The sequence below is a fragment of the Solanum verrucosum genome, unplaced genomic scaffold (assembly GCF_900185275.1).
Source record: "Solanum verrucosum unplaced genomic scaffold, falcon-dt-bn FXZP01000261.1, whole genome shotgun sequence".
Classification (NCBI taxonomy): domain Eukaryota; kingdom Viridiplantae; phylum Streptophyta; class Magnoliopsida; order Solanales; family Solanaceae; genus Solanum; species Solanum verrucosum.
The window spans coordinates 11,308,084-11,326,878 of NW_026019969.1; the positions used below are offsets into that span (position 1 = coordinate 11,308,084).

The 18,795-nt window shown below is 33.7% G+C and overlaps 2 protein-coding genes across 5 annotated transcripts; one reads left to right on the forward strand and one right to left on the reverse strand.

The window, feature by feature from the left end:
- The first annotated feature begins 5,431 nt into the window (after positions 1-5,431).
- Positions 5,432-10,960, forward strand: LOC125815852 (uncharacterized). 4 transcript variants are annotated; one of them, XM_049495416.1, is made up of 9 exons: positions 5,432-5,688; positions 5,984-6,085; positions 6,218-6,377; positions 6,484-6,663; positions 6,913-7,047; positions 7,356-7,438; positions 7,656-7,749; positions 7,949-8,043; positions 10,829-10,960. In XM_049495416.1, the coding sequence occupies exons 1-8, from the start codon at positions 5,447-5,449 to the stop codon at positions 8,036-8,038; spliced, it is 1,086 nt and encodes a 361-aa protein (XP_049351373.1). In that variant the 5' UTR covers positions 5,432-5,446; the 3' UTR covers positions 8,039-8,043; positions 10,829-10,960. The 4 variants fall into 4 exon arrangements, with proteins under 4 accessions (XP_049351373.1, XP_049351371.1, XP_049351372.1 ...); XM_049495414.1 differs by having other exon boundaries at positions 10,676-10,879; XM_049495415.1 differs by lacking the exon at positions 10,829-10,960 and adding an exon at positions 8,207-8,278.
- On the reverse strand, positions 9,541-16,462 carry LOC125815857 (oligopeptide transporter 4). The gene is made up of 6 exons (XM_049495421.1): positions 15,952-16,462; positions 15,002-15,099; positions 11,945-12,508; positions 11,366-11,618; positions 10,849-11,031; positions 9,541-10,155 (listed from the first exon to the last, which is right to left on the reverse strand). The coding sequence occupies exons 1-6, from the start codon at positions 16,453-16,455 to the stop codon at positions 9,541-9,543; spliced, it is 2,217 nt and encodes a 738-aa protein (XP_049351378.1). The 5' UTR covers positions 16,456-16,462.
- Positions 16,463-18,795: the final 2,333 nt, after the last annotated feature.

The following is an 18,795-nucleotide window of genomic DNA, read 5'->3' on the forward strand; positions in this document are numbered from 1 at the left end:
TTTGAACTCAATATTGTAAGATTCTCAGCCTTCTTATAGACTAAGAAGGCTTCCATACACTCTCTTTTTCTGAATGCTTCAAGATACTAGTAATGCACTATCCTGCAAACTATAACATAAAGGTTACACAACTACAACATATTGCCAAAATTCGATCAGTGAACCAAACGATGCTGTCAAACCAATCGAAATAGGAAAAAATAAATGCTGAAAATGCAAAATCTGACCGGATAAAGTTTAACATTAGGATCATTTTATAAGTATTCATAAGCATGTTTCTATTGTTATAAGGACCGATAATTCCTACATCCAATGCATCAAAATCACCCACAATTAAGCACGTGAAACATTAAGAGCCGCTGAAACCCTGTGAAAACGGGAAGTTGGACAAGATATACTAATTCATCAGACACCTCTTTTTGTCAGCCAATTCAAACTAAGAAGAACATTGACTTTTAACTCCAGACATGAGACTACAATAGGGTCAACTTTCAAATACCAGAAATTAACTACTCTTAGACAAGTTTACTTTAGTTAACTCAACCTTAAGCCTGGAGGGAAAATTGACTAATCACTACACGGCTATACAAGCAAGTTGCTACATTTGGCTAACTGAATCTTAGGCTGGGAGTTGAGTGCAATTACAGGGAAATTTTTTCAACGTTTTCAGTTCACCTATGAGGAAAAAAAATAGAAGGAAAAGAAGTCCAGCTGATGTAGTTAGGAAATTCATCTGCAAGGCAAAAGGTAAATCTAAAATGATCAGACAGATCAAATAGATAGCAAAGGATCACCAACAAATGAGGTTTTGCCTTTTGGGACATCTATACTATATCAGAAGGACCAATAGCAAGAAGGACATCCATACACTAAGGTTGCATATGCTCACAGTACATAATAAAAGCATTGCACGCAACTTATGATAAGAACATATACATGCTCAATGCAATGCATCCAAAAGTATAAAAAGTGGATGTATACGCTTGGAAGCCCAAGTGAGAAGAATTAAGGCACATAAAAATCGGCATCATCCATCACATAAATGAAAGTCACCAAAAAGAAAAGCATAACACTCTGAATGTTTCAAAGTTTCAAGATCTAGTGGAATTTCATTCAACGTACTGTGAGCATTTGCAACCTTAAAGTGACAAGTAAAATTTATTATGTACTCAAAAAGTGCTACTTTATCTATAAAAGTATGTTTAACAGCAACCAGCAGCGGTGGTTACGTTCGAGGAATAAGGAAAATTGATTTCAGTATAAAACTCTGCATTACTTACAGCATTTTTTTACGTTATAGAGCTTTTCTTTACTAATATAATCTCAACATTACTAATGCAGTATTTTAGTTACCTTTTTATCAAAGGTTATGCAAGAGTTTAGTATCACGTGTTTTATAACTAATATTGGCACAACTTTTTCTGAAATTTATATGGAATAAAATAAAATGTGAAACAATAAGAAAACATCACTTCCATTAAAATAAAGGCAAGAAGAACCTTCATTTGAGCATGGGGATTCTATCTCGATGATAGAAGGAACTACTTGAGCACTTGACAAGAAGAAACTTCATTTGCCGGAGCTGGGAATGTTGTGTGTACTTTCAAGTTAACGTTGAAAGATTCACTAGAACGAGTATGCATGGGATATTATGATATGTGATCTGTTTGGTAAATGGGAGATAGTGTTACTAATTCGAGCATTAGGGAAACCAGCAGGAAATCAAAGGCGACAATGCCTTGAGATGGGAGTAATAAAAAAAATCAATGGAAATAAGATAAAAGGATAAAGGAGTCGCGAGCAAGAGAAGTTAGGTTTTCTACCCAACACAGTCTTTTTCAACCCAACATAGCTTTTCAATAAAACCAGTGTATTCCTCGTGATTATACGTTGTATGAACCAAAAATCTCTGCCATTCACTGGACACAAACTACCAGCTGTCATCCTTCCACTGCTCATCCTTTCAATGCTCAGGCAGAGGACCAGTCACGAAGCCCCAACATGATGATGCCCTCGAGATTCATGTTCAAAAAGAGCACACAACAGTGATACAGTGACCTTTTAGTGGACCAACACTCCACTTAAACTACCCAATCTAATCCACATGAAAGAAATCTGGGAACCCATTCAAATTTGAACTTGACAAATATCCACCACTCCAAGAGGCTCAAACTCACAATTATAGGGTTATTTGAAGTACATTTTCAGCCAATTGGTTTTGTTCTTCTCCGGCATAATTACAAAACAAACTTGTTGCACTTTATAGTTGCGTGATATGTTAACCACCTAACTACATCGAGAAAAACTAGCAAAATTTTATCATTGGCCTCCTGACCAACACAATAATCAAGTTTATGAAGGAACCAGATAAATCAAGCAATATCCGCAAGTACTTGCTTCAACATTTGTGGCAGCTTAAAGGTTATCCACTAGTTTTAGACTTTTAGTTGCTTGATATGGTAAAAAATTAAATCACATCAGTAACTATGCAAAGACATACCCATGATTACAAAAACAACAAAACTATCCCAACTTTCCCCTAGATATAGAATGTGCCTAAACTCATTTGCTTCCAACACTTCTCCTATAAAGAGCATAAAAATTGACAATCCTGAGACTTAGTCGAAGTTCAAGATTGTAGAAGATTATTTAAAGAAAAGGTGGGATGTTTTAGCTTCTTTAAGTTTCTTTTGGTTCAACATGAATTAGCAAGAGAATCAATAGCCACCGCAGTATCAAGCACGAGAATGCAATGTATTGAAACCACAGCCTAAAATATCTCCTAAGTTCAAAATCAACAACAACAAAACACAACGTATAATCCCACAAGTGGGGGCTCGGCCTTATCCCTACCTTGTAAAGGTAGAGAGGCTATTATGGATAGACCCTCGACTCAAGTAAAGCATATCAAGAAAACAAGCATGTGATAAATTTAATAATCAGATTATCTAATAACCTATGTAGTCATACGGAAAGAAAAGAAAAAACACAACTAATAAAGCTCCATAGCAATTAAGAATCATTAAAAAGCTATTCAAGATAAAGCAGTGAATTTCATATTAAAGAAAATGGACAAGTAGCTATAAGAACAAAAGAATCAAAACCAATTACTACTTTCTTGATCTATTGAAAAACAACTTGCATCACCAAAAAAATCCCAAGACAGCCCATAAAGAATAAGATTGTTAACATGACATGAATCAAGAAATTCAGAAAATCAAGAAAACTGAATGTTCAAGATTGTAGAAGGTTATTAAAGAAAAGACGGGATGTTTCAGCTTCTTTAAGTTTCTTTTAGTTCAACATGAATTAGCAAGAGAATCAATAACCACTACAGTATCAAGCACAAGAATGCAGTGTATTAAACCACTGCCTAAAATTACCCCCTAAGTACATTAAATTTCAAAAACAACAACAAAAAACACCGGATAATTCCACAAGTGGAGTCTCAGCCTTAGCCTTACCCCGCTCAGCTCAAGTAAAACATATCAAGAAAACAAGGGTGCAGTAGATTTCATAATCAGATGATCTAATTACCTATGTAGTCATACGAGAAAAAAAAACACAACTAATAAAGCTTCATAGCAATTAAGAATCATTAGAAAACTATTAAAATAAAGCAGTGAGTTTCATATTAAGGAAAACGGACAAGTAGCTATAAGAACAAAAGAATCAATTACTACTACTTTCTTGATCTATTGAAAAGCAACTTGCATCACCAAAAAAGATTCCAAGATAGCCCAGAAAGAAGAAGAATTGTTAACATGAAACAAGAAATCAAGAAAAGTGAATCAAGAAGAATAAATCAATGGTACGTTAAGAATGCATGTAATTTAGAAGCGTACCTGTCGTCAATGTAGAGGGGAAGAGGAGAGATAGTTGAAGAAAACAGACAGATAGACAAGCAAAGAATGTATCCCCCATTACACACAGTGATTTGGTAGAACAGAGGGAGGAGGAGGAGAGAGAAGAAAATATCTGGACGTTCAATGAATTTAAAATATTCGTGAAAAGAAGGCTTCCGTATCAACTAAATATACGTACAAGTTTTTATAAGCATATCAACACAGGGGCACTTTTGTCATTCTCTTCAAATGCCGATGGCGATGACCGGTTTTTTATATTCCACCCTCGTTTTTTTTTTAATTATAATCTATTTTTTAATTTTTTTAATGTAATTAAAATACCTCAAATCATATTAAAATATCACCAAAGCTACAAATATACATTTTCAACACAAGTTGTGTATTTTAATTTCCACATTCATATAAGGTTGCAAATTAGTGTACTAAAAAAAATATTATTGTCCCCAAAAAACTGCATTTTCTTGATATTTATTAAATATTTGACAAAAATAAGAATCTTTCAAACTGCCTCAATATTAAAGTTTTGCTTATGTTTTATGCTTCTAAGACCTTGCTTCTGAATTTCAGATGTTTTTGTAATTAACAAAAATAAAGAATATTTGTATCTTATATTTAGATCAAAATTATAGAATTTTATATATATTGTATATATATAAAAATATAAACACTTGATCATAATTAATTAACTTTATTAAATTATTTATTATACTAATAATTTACATATTTGATAAAATATCAGTGCAGTAGGGGTGGGCGTTCGGTTTTTTGGTTCGGTCCTTCGGTATTCGGTTTTAGAAAAGTGTGCACCATATTTCAAACCAAACTAGATTGGTTCGGTTCGATTTTTTCTACTTCGATTTGATTTAGTTCAATTTTTCGGTGTCAACAAAAATAAAGAGAGAATATGATAAAAAAACAATTGTTATTCACTTCACACTTCAAACTTCAAAGTAATAACTAAACGTCCAACAATAAAAGGTAAGAACATCAATTTGTTGTTCTCACTTCAAAGTAACAACATAAAATGATAAAATCATAAAGTAGAAAGTAGAAACACCAAGTTGCTGCTCAAACTTGAATTAAATTGAGTTTTGTTTAGTTTAGACTTTAGGTCTTTAGGGTTTACTATTTTGTTATTTAGATTTTTGCTATTTAAGTTTAGGATCTAAATATAAAAATTGAAACGGGTCAAGTACAGTTAAAAATTAAGTAATATAATAAATACTTTTAAATTTATTTAATAAAACTTCGGTTCTTCAGTGCACCATAGTATCGGGACCCTTACACCGAACTCCGAACTGAAGTTCTGAAAAAGAAAATCGACACCGAACCGAAACACCGAAGAACCGAATTTTTTCTGTTCGATTCAATTTTTCGATATTTATACCACCCCTACGGTGCAGGTAAAATATTTATCAATAAACTATTCACGGGGACTATTTTAAACCTACTTTAAAACATACAGACCATTTTGATAATTTTCTCATCCCGGCTTCACTTGTGTTCGTGTCGTCGCTGAAAAAACAACGCAGGCCTCTTTCGCGGGCTCAGTCCAAGTTCGCCGCACTTACGACGGCGTAATGCCGTTGTCAATTTTCCGGTATCGGAGTTATGCTTTAGCATCGCCGTTAATCCGGTGCTTCAGGTCACAAGCAGCATTGAAAGCATTGGCTAAAGCATCGGAAGACAAAATCCCAAATCTCATCCTCTACAATTATCCTTCATTTTCCGGGGCTTTTGCCGCGCTTTTCACTCACCTCTATCACTCTCGTCTCAACATACCGTACCTCGTCTTGCCTTTCTCTTCCGTCGAACCCTTCAGGTACGTTTTTCTTAATTCTTCACAGTAGAAAAATGCAATAAAGAAGGAGGCTTCACATAATATAGTATGAATCCAAATACTACCTGAACAGAGACAAACAGAGGATTCATGTAATAGACTCTTAACTATTTTGGATGGACTATTAGTTGATTGATTAAGCAAAGCTGTTATGTTACATATTCAAAGAAGAAAAGAATTCGTAATATTTATCCTATAGTTTTATATATTCTCTATTCAGCTCGTGTCTGGCATTGAACATGGATTATTCTTTTTCCCTTTGTAATTTTCTTGATAGAGTTGAAGACTTGTGTATTGACGGGCTGCAAAATTGCTACTTCCTTGATTTTGTTGGTCCAAAAGGATTTGCAGATGAGCTTGCTCAGCGGACGTCATGCCAGTAAGTTTTTATTTTTTTTGTTTATTAATAAGCATAAATTTCTTCAGATGCTGGTTGTTCTCTTGATTTTTACTTTGATAATGATTCTGGAAGTTGGAGACGGGACATGAATTGATTTTTAAATCAAATTAGGATAGTAGGGTTTGATCACCGGAAGTCTGCTCTATCCAAGATCCCTTTGAATCAAAGCTCTTGTGGGAGTCTCACATTTCATGTCAACCTCGAGAAAACTAGTTCAGTTGCTGTTTATGAACATTTCTCTTCTAGACTTTCAGAGGTTGGATCCAATAAGGTGCATTCTGTTGTGTTTGTCATTGGCAATACTTGTTTTTTAGCTAGATTGTTTTTCAAAGCGACTGGCCCTAAAGTGGTGACGTATGTGTGTTTTTAAAGCACAGGGGGATGCTATCAGCTTGCTAAATTCTACTTTTCAAGATCAAGTTGAAAATGTTCTAAAATATATAGAAGATGGAGATCTTCACAGGTGGAGTTTGCCTGATATTAGGGCCTTTGGAATTGGAATTAACCAGTGGCGTTCAAAATTGAATTGCATCACTAATCCACATATGTATAATCAGGTTCGCAGTTATTTTTTGCTTTTCTCTTAGGGGTGGGATGTGGTGGTTATGGAGGAGGGGGGGGGGGAGGTCACTTGGTTGTCTAGGATAAAAGACTGAAGATAATAAAGTATGCATTTGATTCTATGTAGTTTTTCCATTTTATTGTGCTCATATGGAGTTGATCTAAATAAGTTCATGTTGCATTTCCTTTTACATAAAATGTTTTCCCTCAGTAGAGTATATCTAATGTTTTCCCCCTTAAAACAGCTAATGGGGATCCGCACTGGTGATTTAATTGCTACTGGGAACTCCCATATTTCAAATAAACTGGCTGCGGCACACCAGTTGCTGGATAAGTTTTTCAAAATTCGGCTGGGGAGAGGACTTTATGGTGAATGCTTGGTAAAGAAGAAGAATCTTTTATGACGTTTTCTTTTGAATTGACAACTTACTTCATAATACTCAAAAATACTTTGAAGTCTCTAAGAGTACAGCTGAATGTATGTCAGTATTTAAAGAATTTAATTTCAGATGTTTGATAACATGTTATACAACTGTCTGCTTGACTTGTTTTCAATCTTCTATAGGTTTTCCATATGCCAGGTTATTCATGCTTAGCCAACATTACTCTATTTCAGTTATAATTATAAATTTTGTTTCCCATTCTCATATAATTAAATGAAGTATTTAAATTCTGTTTTATCTTTTAGGGGGTTAGAGCTGATGGCAATCCAGACCTAAGTGATGAAATTGGCAAGGAACTAAGCAAGAAAAGCGCTTCAGTTGGACTCAGGTTTTTATGCTTATTTATCTTCTTTTTTTCTCTAACGTGTTCGTGGGCATTGAGACATTTTTATTACTTCACTTTCGAACTAGAAAGATCATAAGCTTCATGATCCATATTCATGACTAGTTTTATGCTAACAGAGCACACCTTAGGTTATTTGTTGCTTTTACCACAATTTAGTACTTGTAACTGCTGCTTTTACTTTGAATCTATTATACCCCAGGCCTATAGGAGCAGTCGTATACCTTCAGCGGAAGAATCTCAAGATGTGTCTGAGGACTTTCGATGCTGCTACTGATACTTCAGAAGTTGCCAAGGTCTGCATCATGATTCACTTGTCTCTGTGGTTATTTACTTATTTATTTATTTCTCTTCACCTTGAAGATATTCCTCACCACTAAGCTCTTTGAAATTATTCTGCCAGTTATGCTTGTCCCGTTCACACTCCCACAAACAAACAGACTCATGCTCTTAACTTTTCGTGCCAACAAATACTTTGCTTCTTTAAACATGCAGGCATATGGTGGAGGTGGTTCTCCTAGTTCTAGCTCATTTATAATTCGGATGGATGAGTATAACCAGTGGCGCTCAGTGCATTCATCTTAAGTGGGGTACAATATGAATTTCCATCCTCTTCATAGTTAAGCCAACTCATATATGAATCATTGAATTCCTTTTAAATGTTTATGTGAGATAGATGCGTTCTCGAAGTAATCATTTAGCCTAGGCAGATTAGAGGTAGTATATACTTAAAATGGCATCAAGGGAATGCAGAAGTGCAAAAAGACAAAATGTACATCAAGAAAGGAGCAAGAAGAGGGATGAGATCTTGGAGGGACCATCAGCTAGTTGAAAGGACATCTTTCTCTCTTTTTTTTCCAATTGGAAGTTGACTAGGAAAGTTTGAATAGTCTGTAATTTAGTGAAATTGAATTGTGATGCAGAGACCTATAATGAATTGTTAGTACATCCTCCATTTAAATTACATTGTCTTGTTTTCCTTTTTAATCCGTTCCAAAAAGAATGCCTCTTACCTTTTTTGGCAACTCTTTAATTTTAACTTTCCACATGGCATGTTTAAAATCACAAGATTAAAAGACATTTTGATTCATTCTGCATATCTTTAGTTTAAGACACAAGATTCAAAAGTCCTCTTTACTTTCTTTAATGCTGTGTCAAGTCAAAAGCAGGCAAACAAATGAAAACAGAGGGAGTATTTGCCAATTTATGTGGCACAATTGGAATTTCAAACTTTTAAACTTTTACCATGAATTCAGACATGGAAACTTTAAGTGTTGTGAATAAAATTTATATATTTGAAAAGTACATAAAATATACTATAAATTACAGAAATTAACAACGTAAAATATTTTAAAGGCATATAATGAATTTTCGGTCAAAGAAAAACTTGGTTGACTCTCGAAATTCCAACTGTGCCACATAAATTAGGGCGGAGGGAGTACATCTGTATCCCTTAAATCAGTGAAATCCATCTTTCTTATCTTATAACAACTTCTAAATTAAATTAATATTACTACTTAGCAAAGAAAATATTAAAGTAAGGCAGTGACAATTGTAGGGATAGAAAACTGTGCAGGGTGGTGCAGGTTTATGCATGACGGGGTGGGTTGAAGTCTTTGCAGGTTTTCCCCGCAACCGCCCCGCCCTGCCCCGTTTGCCATCCCTACCTCACATACAAGTATTCCTGTGTTTGTGCACGTTTCAGTTTTCCTCCTGCTACATCAGACTGATGGATGCATAATGGCTTTCAGTCTCAGAGAACATCTTCTCAGATTGTAACTGCATGACCTTTTTTTACTATAACCAAGATTGGGGAAGATAGAGTGCGAAGAATTTAATTCTTCCATGGCAAATGTGATTGCAGTTGAATACACAGTAGAACTGTAGAAGATGCTAACAATCTTTTTTTACAAGAATGTTTGTCATTACTTACAAGAGAGAATTTAGGTGGGAGCAATATGCAGAGTAATGAGTAAAGTGGTGATGATTTTTCAAATCTAGATGTGTAACTTCTGAATACTACTTGAGAGAATATAGAGATTATTTTGGTCCCTTGAATACATATAGTTTATACTGAATATATCCACTTATCTAGCTGGACACCCATCAACAGCTATGCCTTTGGCTGTTGGACAAGTTGCCAATTTACAATGTTCCCCGTTGGTTCCCCACCAAGTCACTCCTTTATTCTCCATTCCCAATGAGAAATATAGTAGGACTGCCATGAAAGCTACTCCTGCATCCAATGCTGCGGATAGAATGTAGTTGTATCTCTGCCACCATTGCTTTCGGTATCGGAAGATGAAGAAGTTGAAAATTGTGCCGACAATGACCCATGCATTATAGTTTAATGGTGTTGCTGGTGGCATGGCACCTGTTGCTCCCAGAAGAACTGGAAGGTTGATCAGGGGAATCCATGATTGTGTTGGAAACATTTTATGCAAGAGCCACACTATTACAGGTCCTATTGCTCCTCCAAGGAAGAACCAGTTCATGGAGCTGTAGTTCCCAAGGGTTCCAAAAATCCTTTTTGGTCCGACTAAACCCCAGATAACTGATGCATCGAAAAAAACACGATCTCCTGGGCATGTCCATGGACTGTTTGGTGGAAGGAGATCATCTTGACATATGTTCTCGATGGAGTTTAGCAGCCACCATGCCACAGATATGTTGATAGTTCCAGAAATTATTGTTCCTAAAAACTGGAATTTAACCAAACAAGAATGAAAAATATTCTTCTATGCTGGAATTTACTGTTGTTTGGAACATTGATAAATTCTAGTTGCTGGAAAAAATTGACTAAGTTAAATAACGTGTCTCAGTACTTCCTGATGAAAGGTAAATTGCTAAATTCTTGTGTATGTTGATAGATTATGAAATCCTTACTCTCCATATTTACTTGTTTTTCTTGTATGCTCAACTTTATTCTACCCTATATAGCTGCTTTTAATAAGCATTGCACTCATAATTTAGCATTTATCTGATTGTGGACAACTATCTACATACATATTGAGGTAAATGCCTTTTGGTGCTTTCCGTGATTATTTTTTTTTATACAAAAATGGGGTGGGAGGAGATTGGGCTTTTAGTGATGGGTTTGGAAATGCAAACTCAGTTCATTGAATTGATGCTCAATTCTATACATCTATGCAGTGATCTAATGTCTGCATTTAGTGTCATTTATATCTCGGCACATAAAACATGTTTTCTCTCTGAATTAAGACACTGGTGACTATTCTGGATGTCTTAAAGACATGGAGAAGCTTCTTCATTGTGGACTTATGGTCTCTCTACCTAGGAAATTGTTACTGCTAATATTTGCTGTATACTAGAACCGCCAAGTTCATCACTGCTTTATTTCCAACTTTTTGGCAGAAATGATAAAGTGAATATACCTGAACCAAGAACATTGATCGAGGGGGGATCTTCATGTAGTGGCCCAGTTTGAAGTCACTGAGGAAAGAGACAGCCTGTGACATACTCATGTATCCATAGACTTTGAAGCACACATTGGCTATTGGTCGTCCTGGTAGTATTATTCCCATGACATATTCAGTGATTATGTTCAAGCCTGGGGTCTGCAAATTAGCATCATAAATAAGAAGCTTGGAAAGAACTCTATTGAAATAACAAGGGTGATGATCTTGGATCTATTATTTCTATAAATCCAACTAGTTTAAGGTATCAGCCATTGATCAGCGCTTGCATATTGGTATGTTAAACAAAGAGTGAATGATGGTTGTTTAGTAATACTTAGAGCTTCCAACAATAGTACATTAAGATTTCGTTGGAAGCTCGATGCTAATAGCCTATATTTTGGCAGGATAAACAGTTCAAGCATGCTAATTAATCTGATAGGCAAGACATGCTTGTGGTGCTAAATGTTAAGTGTAAATGTGTATGCTTTATCACCTGGTTTGTTGTAGCTGTTATTATGCTGATTGGAAGCGTGAAGATAAAAGCAATAGCACTTGCAAATAGAAGCCCCCACCATGGCATCTGGACTTGGTTATTCAAGAAAATGCAGAGGATTAGGGAGACTGCTAGTGTCACCAGAAGCAATGCATTGAACCACCATGAAGGTATATCTTTGTATTTCCTCATTAGTCTTGTATGAATATCCTCCTTTCCCTTATATGAAGCTCGGAATCTTTCATATATTTCCCTACACATTGCAAGTGGACGATAAATAAAATCCTTAACCGCCATTGTTGTAGCTTATTAATAAGCAATTCTTAACCTTATTCATAGTTCTACTAAATTGTAGAAACTTTGCTGCTAAACAGCTCTATATATGTAGCAATTGAGTCGTCAAAATTTTGAAGAAATGTAAAATTAATCCACACATTATTAATTTTGGGCTGATAAGACAGACATGTAGTTCCAATTTTAAAAAACATAGTTTTTCTCAACTTCGATTCTAGATTGTAAAACACTAGGAGCAATTTGACAAAATAGTAGTACTGTGGCTTGACAGTTAGTGTGTTTTACCTTCCATAGAACAGTGCCACGTGTGTAAGAGTAGATGCTATAGTAGCAAAACCAAAACCGTAAGTGAGAGCAAAGAACATGCTTATATGTATCCGCCCTTGCTCCTCATACTTGCCAATATCTAGCTCAAACTTGTCATTCACAATGGCTGATATATCGTACTTCTGACCTTGTGATGTGTATAAGTGCGATGAGAAAATGGGAAATTTGGAAGCACCATACAAGTCAAATCCCCAATATGCTATTGGAATCACCATGTATATTATCAACATGTACCCTGCAAAGATGTTGACAATGGCAAAGAAAGGGCAGATGAGGGGGCTGAACAAGAAGGATGCCACAGCAGACCAATCTAGGGTTATAGCTCCAACTCCAAGGCCCCTCATGCCTGATCCAATTTGCTGAGCTGTCACTGATTTGGAGAATGCCCAGCAGATCCATGAGATGCTCGTGAGTGTTGAGAATAGATATCCTGGTACCAAATACCAGCAAAAGCTGCATATCAATGCAATGAGGAAAAATTTTGCTCTTGACATACGCCGGTCATCTTTCTCATGCAAGGCCCTACAAAGATCAATGACCCGTTTGAATAAGAAAATTACTGTTTACTTGTTCTATACAAGCGCAGCTGGAGGGAAAAGCCTTTCAACAATTGCATAGTCTGAAATGAATGAAAAAATTTGAAACAAAGAAATCAACTTTTTTTGATTGAGGTATCGTTGTTGTTGAATAGAACCTTACAAAACTATTTTGGGTTAAATTGGATTTAGACTCTAAATGTCTGGTCCAGGACCTCCTAGGAAGAGGATGATACTATGTCACGATAAATTGTATTCCTTTATTTTAATTTATGTGTCTTTCTTTTGTTTCAAAGGAATGTCACCTTCCTATATTTAGCAAGTTTTAAATTTCAGCGTTCACTTATATTATACCCCTGAACTATTAACTGTATAAACGTGTTTATGAGACCTCAGTTTGCCATTTTACAAGAAGAAAGACTGTATTCTTGTTTCTTTGCATGATATTTATCAGGAAAATGAATTAAGCTGTGATCTTGCATATGATCAACTAGTATTTCATTATTGATGTATGATCTTGATGACACCATAATCTGGTAATCAGCACGGCAGTCGTAAACGGTGAAGTTTAAGGGAGGATTACAAATTACGTGTATATGGCCGGGTTGGTTCGGGTTTTTCAAATATCAAATCAAACTATTTGTGTCGGATTTTTGAATTTATAAACCAAACCAATAAAACTCGGGTTTTTTCGGATTTTTTTGGGTTTTTGGATTTTCGAGTTGTTTTGGGTTTTTCCAGTAAAGTTTCATACAAATATATAATTTACTTGTACTTCAATATTTCTTTAGTCTTATCAAAATACAACTATCTAAGGTATTTTTTTAATAAATAACACAAATATGATATGATTAATGACCTAATCCAACAAAAATAATAATAATGAAATCGTATAAAACAAATATTGCAAATTAACAAGTCATAATAAAAATGATCATAATTTAAAAGTACTAAATCATGCTAAAAATAAGTTTAATAAGTATTAGTTACATGACTAAATATTAAAGGAAATTAAAATTAGATTATGTATTTTAATTGTTTAAATCAATGTAAAACTAAAGAACAAATATTCAACATTATTGTCATTCTTAGTGTTGAATTGATTTTCTTTTTGCATTAGTATTAATTTGATTTTGATTTAAGCTTTAATTACCAACATTTGTGGACTATAATCTTTATTGGATCATTCAGAATTCTAAGTTTCAAACTTGAAATAATATATTAAAAGATAAAAACTATGAAAAAGTATAAGAAAATTTAAAAATTATATCAAAGTAAATATTTTTATGTATAAAATAAAATTTTAAAATTATATATATAATATCGGGTGGTTTGGCCTCGGGTTGGTTTTATTAGTTAAAACCAAACCAACCCAAATATAGTTGGGTTTTTTTTTCAATACCAAATCAAGTCAAATCAAACCACTAGTCAGATTTTTTTTTCCAATTTAACTCAGTTTGCGGTTTAGTTCGGTTTTCGATTCGTACACCCTAATTGCAAATTGTCATTATGCGTACGTAGTTTGTAAACCGAACACATTGCAAAAGAGGTTAGTCTACTAACGAGTAACGATCAACTGCTAAATGTGAATTCTCTTTGACGTGCCTCACCCCTTTTACTGAGTAGCAGGAGTTCTCATATCTTATACTTACTACGCTACTTGTGTCAAAGAATTAAAGTTATAGCAGACCCAGAAGAACTTGATTCAATTATTCTTTTTTTAAAAAAAATAAAATGAAGAAGACTTTTGGGCTTCCCAATCTCGGGTCAAGGTAGAGACTTGATCCGGAACCTGAAACCTGACTCTTAATTATAATATTTTTCTAAATTATATCTAAATACTTTTGAAACAATATTTTATCATTATCAACTCAACACTTGGAGATATTTTATCATTATAAAGCTGGTTGGCAGCTGTCAAAGAATCGATTTAACATTTTAACTTGCGTGTGACCAGACCCATCTCATCTCCCCAACTCCCAAGTAAATAAAATATATATATACAATGATCAATTTGTTTTTCCTTGATAGTTGCATTATTTTTATTACAACAAATATGGACAGAACGTGGTCGAATAAGGTATACCAAAACCTAGAATGTGGGAAGTTTTCAATCTATTTTGTATTTATAGCATTTTGGAGATATGGCCAAATGGTAACACAAAGGACTGCAAATCTATATTTTTTTTTCTTTCTATTATGAGTATTAGATAAACCATTTAAATTAGGACAGATCTAAGAAATTTTGAATTGAGTTATTAGTTCATGGAGAATTATTTATTACTCCTATAAAATATTGTGCACGAGATATTTTGGACAAGGAAAGGATTGTATAGTTTGGGACGGGAAATAAAATAAAAACTTATCAGTATATATATATATATAATTCGGTCAATCAGTTCACAAAATTTGTACAAAAATAGTTGAGGTATACACAATATATAGAATAATGGTAAAAATGAAAAATTTGACGGATTACCGGAAAAGTGAGACCTGAACCAAAGTACCAGGCCACCACATATGGGCGGGCTCCACTACGTACTTCCTTAAAAGCCCAGCCCATCCATATCCCAAAACCTGTATTACATACAAAAATAATTATAAATTATATTCAAATTAGTCAAATATAAACACATACTACAATATTTTGTATAAAAGATGTGTGTCTACCATATATGTTTATTGAATGTTTCTTTACTCTGCAGTTATATATGTCAATTTCATTCACTCTTAAGTTTTATCCACTAAATTAGTGCATTTAAATGGCTCCACTTCCTATTCGATATGCGTTTTTTTAATAGAAAAAATTATATAAATACACAACTTAAGATATCATAATTTCTAAAATTTATCATTTAAAAAAATTATAAAATTTCCTCTCGGATACATCTCTATCCCGCTTCGAGGTACATCCATCCCTCTCGGATACATCCCTATCCCCCTTCGAGTACATCCATCCCTCTTGGATACATCCCTATCGTTAACTAATGTATTATTTGCAATGTATCGGACAACCAATGAATGTATTCGAGAGCAATGAAAAAATTGAAATTTTTGTAATTGTGGAAACTTTGAAGATAGGATGTAATTAGTTCCAAATGTATGAGATTTCTGGACGGTATACTTTTTAATATAGAAAATAAATAGTAACATTTTGAAAATTTTATTCGAAGTTGCAAAATTGTTTAAGGAAGCATTTAATTTATTTTTTAAAAAAAAAAAACTATATTCAAGTATCTACTTTCTCGCATCACTTCAATGAGATTATAAAACGAAACTTACACAAAAACGACAAAGTATTTTAGTTCTATATAAAAGAAATTTACATTATCAAGTCACCTAATATACTTGCATTTTTAGTAGTAGTATAATTTTTTATGCGCTTTACGTAACAATATAGGGAGGATGAAGATGAAACTTTGTTTTTACCTGAGTGGTAATAATAAGAATCCAACCAGCCAAAAATGAAATATTTCTGCGGTAAAAAGCTTTGATAATAGTCACTATTCCAACGGCATAAGCTGAACCATTCCCAAAGGCACTTCCAGCATTAGCAAATATAGAAATGAGAACATGTTCCTTCATATTAAACGGGCCTGGATTCAGCGAAAACAATCTCGGCCCGAAGCCCGGTAACCAGAACTTCTTCGTCGGGAGAATCGTAGCTAAGAAGTGACCGATTGGAAGAGTAGCCACTTGGACTGTGATTTGTGTTATAACTAATGGCTCCGTTCGATAAGAGAAAAATTGGTTGAGAAAAGAGAGTAAACAACAAGAGAAAAGGCCTAAAAACCACATTCTAAATGTCCATACGGGTAGGGTCGGGTCATCGGTGTTGGTCACCGTTAACCGGACTTCTTCAATCGGTGAGATGTCATCGTCGTTATCGGAGTTGATAGCTCCGGCGAGAGAATCTGGCTGGTAAGTTCCCATTATGAAAAAAAAAAAGTGAGTTAAGAGTACAAAGGCTAACGCAAGGATTATGGTCCTATTTAATGCATGGGGTTGCAATATGGTCCTATTTGTACAATATGGGCTGCAGCAAGTTGACTTACCATATTCAACGCTAAAATTCAGGGCAACTTGGTGGAGTGAGGACAAGTAGAGTGTGAATCAATAACACAAAATTACGTCATTTTTACTTGTTCAATATTATTGACTTGACATACACTTAAAAGAAATAATAATCAAAAGTCAAAATTCAAATTTCAAAGTAATTATTTTGCTTAGTCGAATTTAAATATACAGTGTTATTACTAGATATTGATATTAGTGAAAAGTAATAAGTATAGAAAGAAATGATAAAGATGCATACAAAACGAAAGAGAAAGAAAAGAGAACAGTTTTTTCTGTTTATAGAATGGGCATTAGATAAACTGCTAAAGAGATAGACAATGACATTTTTTGGTAAATGGTCTCTATACAATGGTTGCTATCGCTAGAGTAGCAGGACAACAATATATATATACTAGACTCTAGTTACTTTTCGTTGTTGATCGAGAAAATAGAGATTTCAAACTTGAGACCGTCTTTGAGAGAGATCATCTGCTCAACCAACTCTGTCGATATTAGTTAACGGTACTTTTTAATCAAAGTTATTATCAATATTTTTTAATTTGATTGTATAAATATTACTGTTATTGCATATAGAATTTGAGAAAGCTAATTCAACTCAAAACACTTATATAGGAAGCATCCTTAACCTTGCAGGTTGGAGAGTTATTCTAATAATATTACTAGCTATTGGCATGATATGTTTCTATATTTTTACTTAATGATAGCATGTTTTAAGGGATCTGTTATGATTAATTATATGTCAGTCTCCTTGATTATGTATAGTTTATCTGCTAATTAAGGAAACCTCAAGCCTCGTATTTCCCAAATGAGTTGTAAAATCTTAAGGATGCAAGTTCCATTTGACTTGGTCATTTCATTATTTTTCTTTTAGCAACTCTGCCTGGTAAATTCATGTATCAAGCCCATTGTTTACATTTGTTTATAGATCTGAATAATAATTACTTATGGATCGTGTTGAATATTCTCTTGCCTCTACGTACCTTTTGAAATAGGGGGTAAAACCTGCGTACACACTATTCTTTTCAAACTCCACCGGTGTAAATACACTAGCTAAATATATTTTTGTTGTGTATTTCCTTCTTTACCCTTTCTTCTCCCCCGTTTTTTCTATATATGTATCGTCTACTCTACATCAGAGATTCCAAGATTCAGAATGTGGGAGATTCTAATTAATTAGTCAACTGTTTGGCACACCACTAATCATACTTAATTAACTGTTCCAGCTAGTTCATTAATATTTAAGTCACATAATAATTTTTTACACTTCGAATGTAGCTAGTTTATAACTTTAACCTTTGGCAGATTACTAGTTACTACACCAAAAGTTTTGTAGAGCATTATTTTTTTTATTTTTTTTCACTTGTCTTTTATGAGTGGGTAGTTAATTAATGGTTAATTTACAAACCGGAACATTTAATTATGAAACAAAATCAATGAATTGTGCCTATATATGAGATCGTTGAAATTAGGTATATTTTGATTCTTTTGGAAACAAAGTTTTGTTCAAAAGTTAAATATCTCAACTTATGTATGTTATTAATTATATTGTAGTGTACAAGAGAGTTTTCTCGAAGAGAAATTATCATAAAAAAATTTGATCTCATGCATTTTCACAGTTAATAATTACACAAATTAAAAAGTATATAATGTGCCTTAAATAACATTCATAATTATTACATGATTGTTTTTGTTTATACTTGTAACTAGCCCTAATTTTACTTCTCCTTGGTATACCTTAAGGATCATCTGGTTCATGGGATGAAGAGAAAATTAAACTTGTAATATAATGTGAAATTATTTATTTTATTGTTAAGTTAGATTATTTTTTTAAGCGTAAATAACAACTTCAAAATTAATCACATTATATCATAATTTTGATATTGTTTTTACACCACATTCGATACAAGATGATAATCCTTAGATTATGCTAATTCCTTGATAAAACAATCAAAATTAATGACATTTAATACCTTCTCCATAGCTCTTCCCCAACATGACCACTTTTAACATTTTCAATAACAAAAATAATAGATGAATAACTTTTATACAACATTTGAAAAGTTGCCAATCAAATATAGTATAAAATTAATGTACGAATAACTTTTATCTTATTTGCAAACTAAACATAGTATAAAATTAATACATGAATAACCAAGTTATTTATATATTAGCTTTGACCTTATCCAGCTATCAAAC

Coding starts and splice junctions, on each gene's coding strand:
- LOC125815857 (XM_049495421.1), bottom strand. CDS start 16,455: ATGGGAACTTACCAGCCAGATTCTCTCGCCGGAGCTATCAACTCCGAT. Junction 15,100..15,951: donor TTCTTATTATTACCACTCAG/GTAAAAACAAAG, acceptor TATGTAATACAG/GTTTTGGGATATGGATGGGC. Junction 11,032..11,365: donor TAACAGCTACAACAAACCAG/GTGATAAAGCAT, acceptor GCTAATTTGCAG/ACCCCAGGCTTGAACATAAT.
- LOC125815852 (XM_049495416.1), top strand. CDS start 5,447: ATGCCGTTGTCAATTTTCCGGTATCGGAGTTATGCTTTAGCATCGCCG. Junction 6,378..6,483: donor CAGAGGTTGGATCCAATAAG/GTGCATTCTGTT, acceptor TTTAAAGCACAG/GGGGATGCTATCAGCTTGCT. Junction 6,664..6,912: donor ATCCACATATGTATAATCAG/GTTCGCAGTTAT, acceptor CCCTTAAAACAG/CTAATGGGGATCCGCACTGG.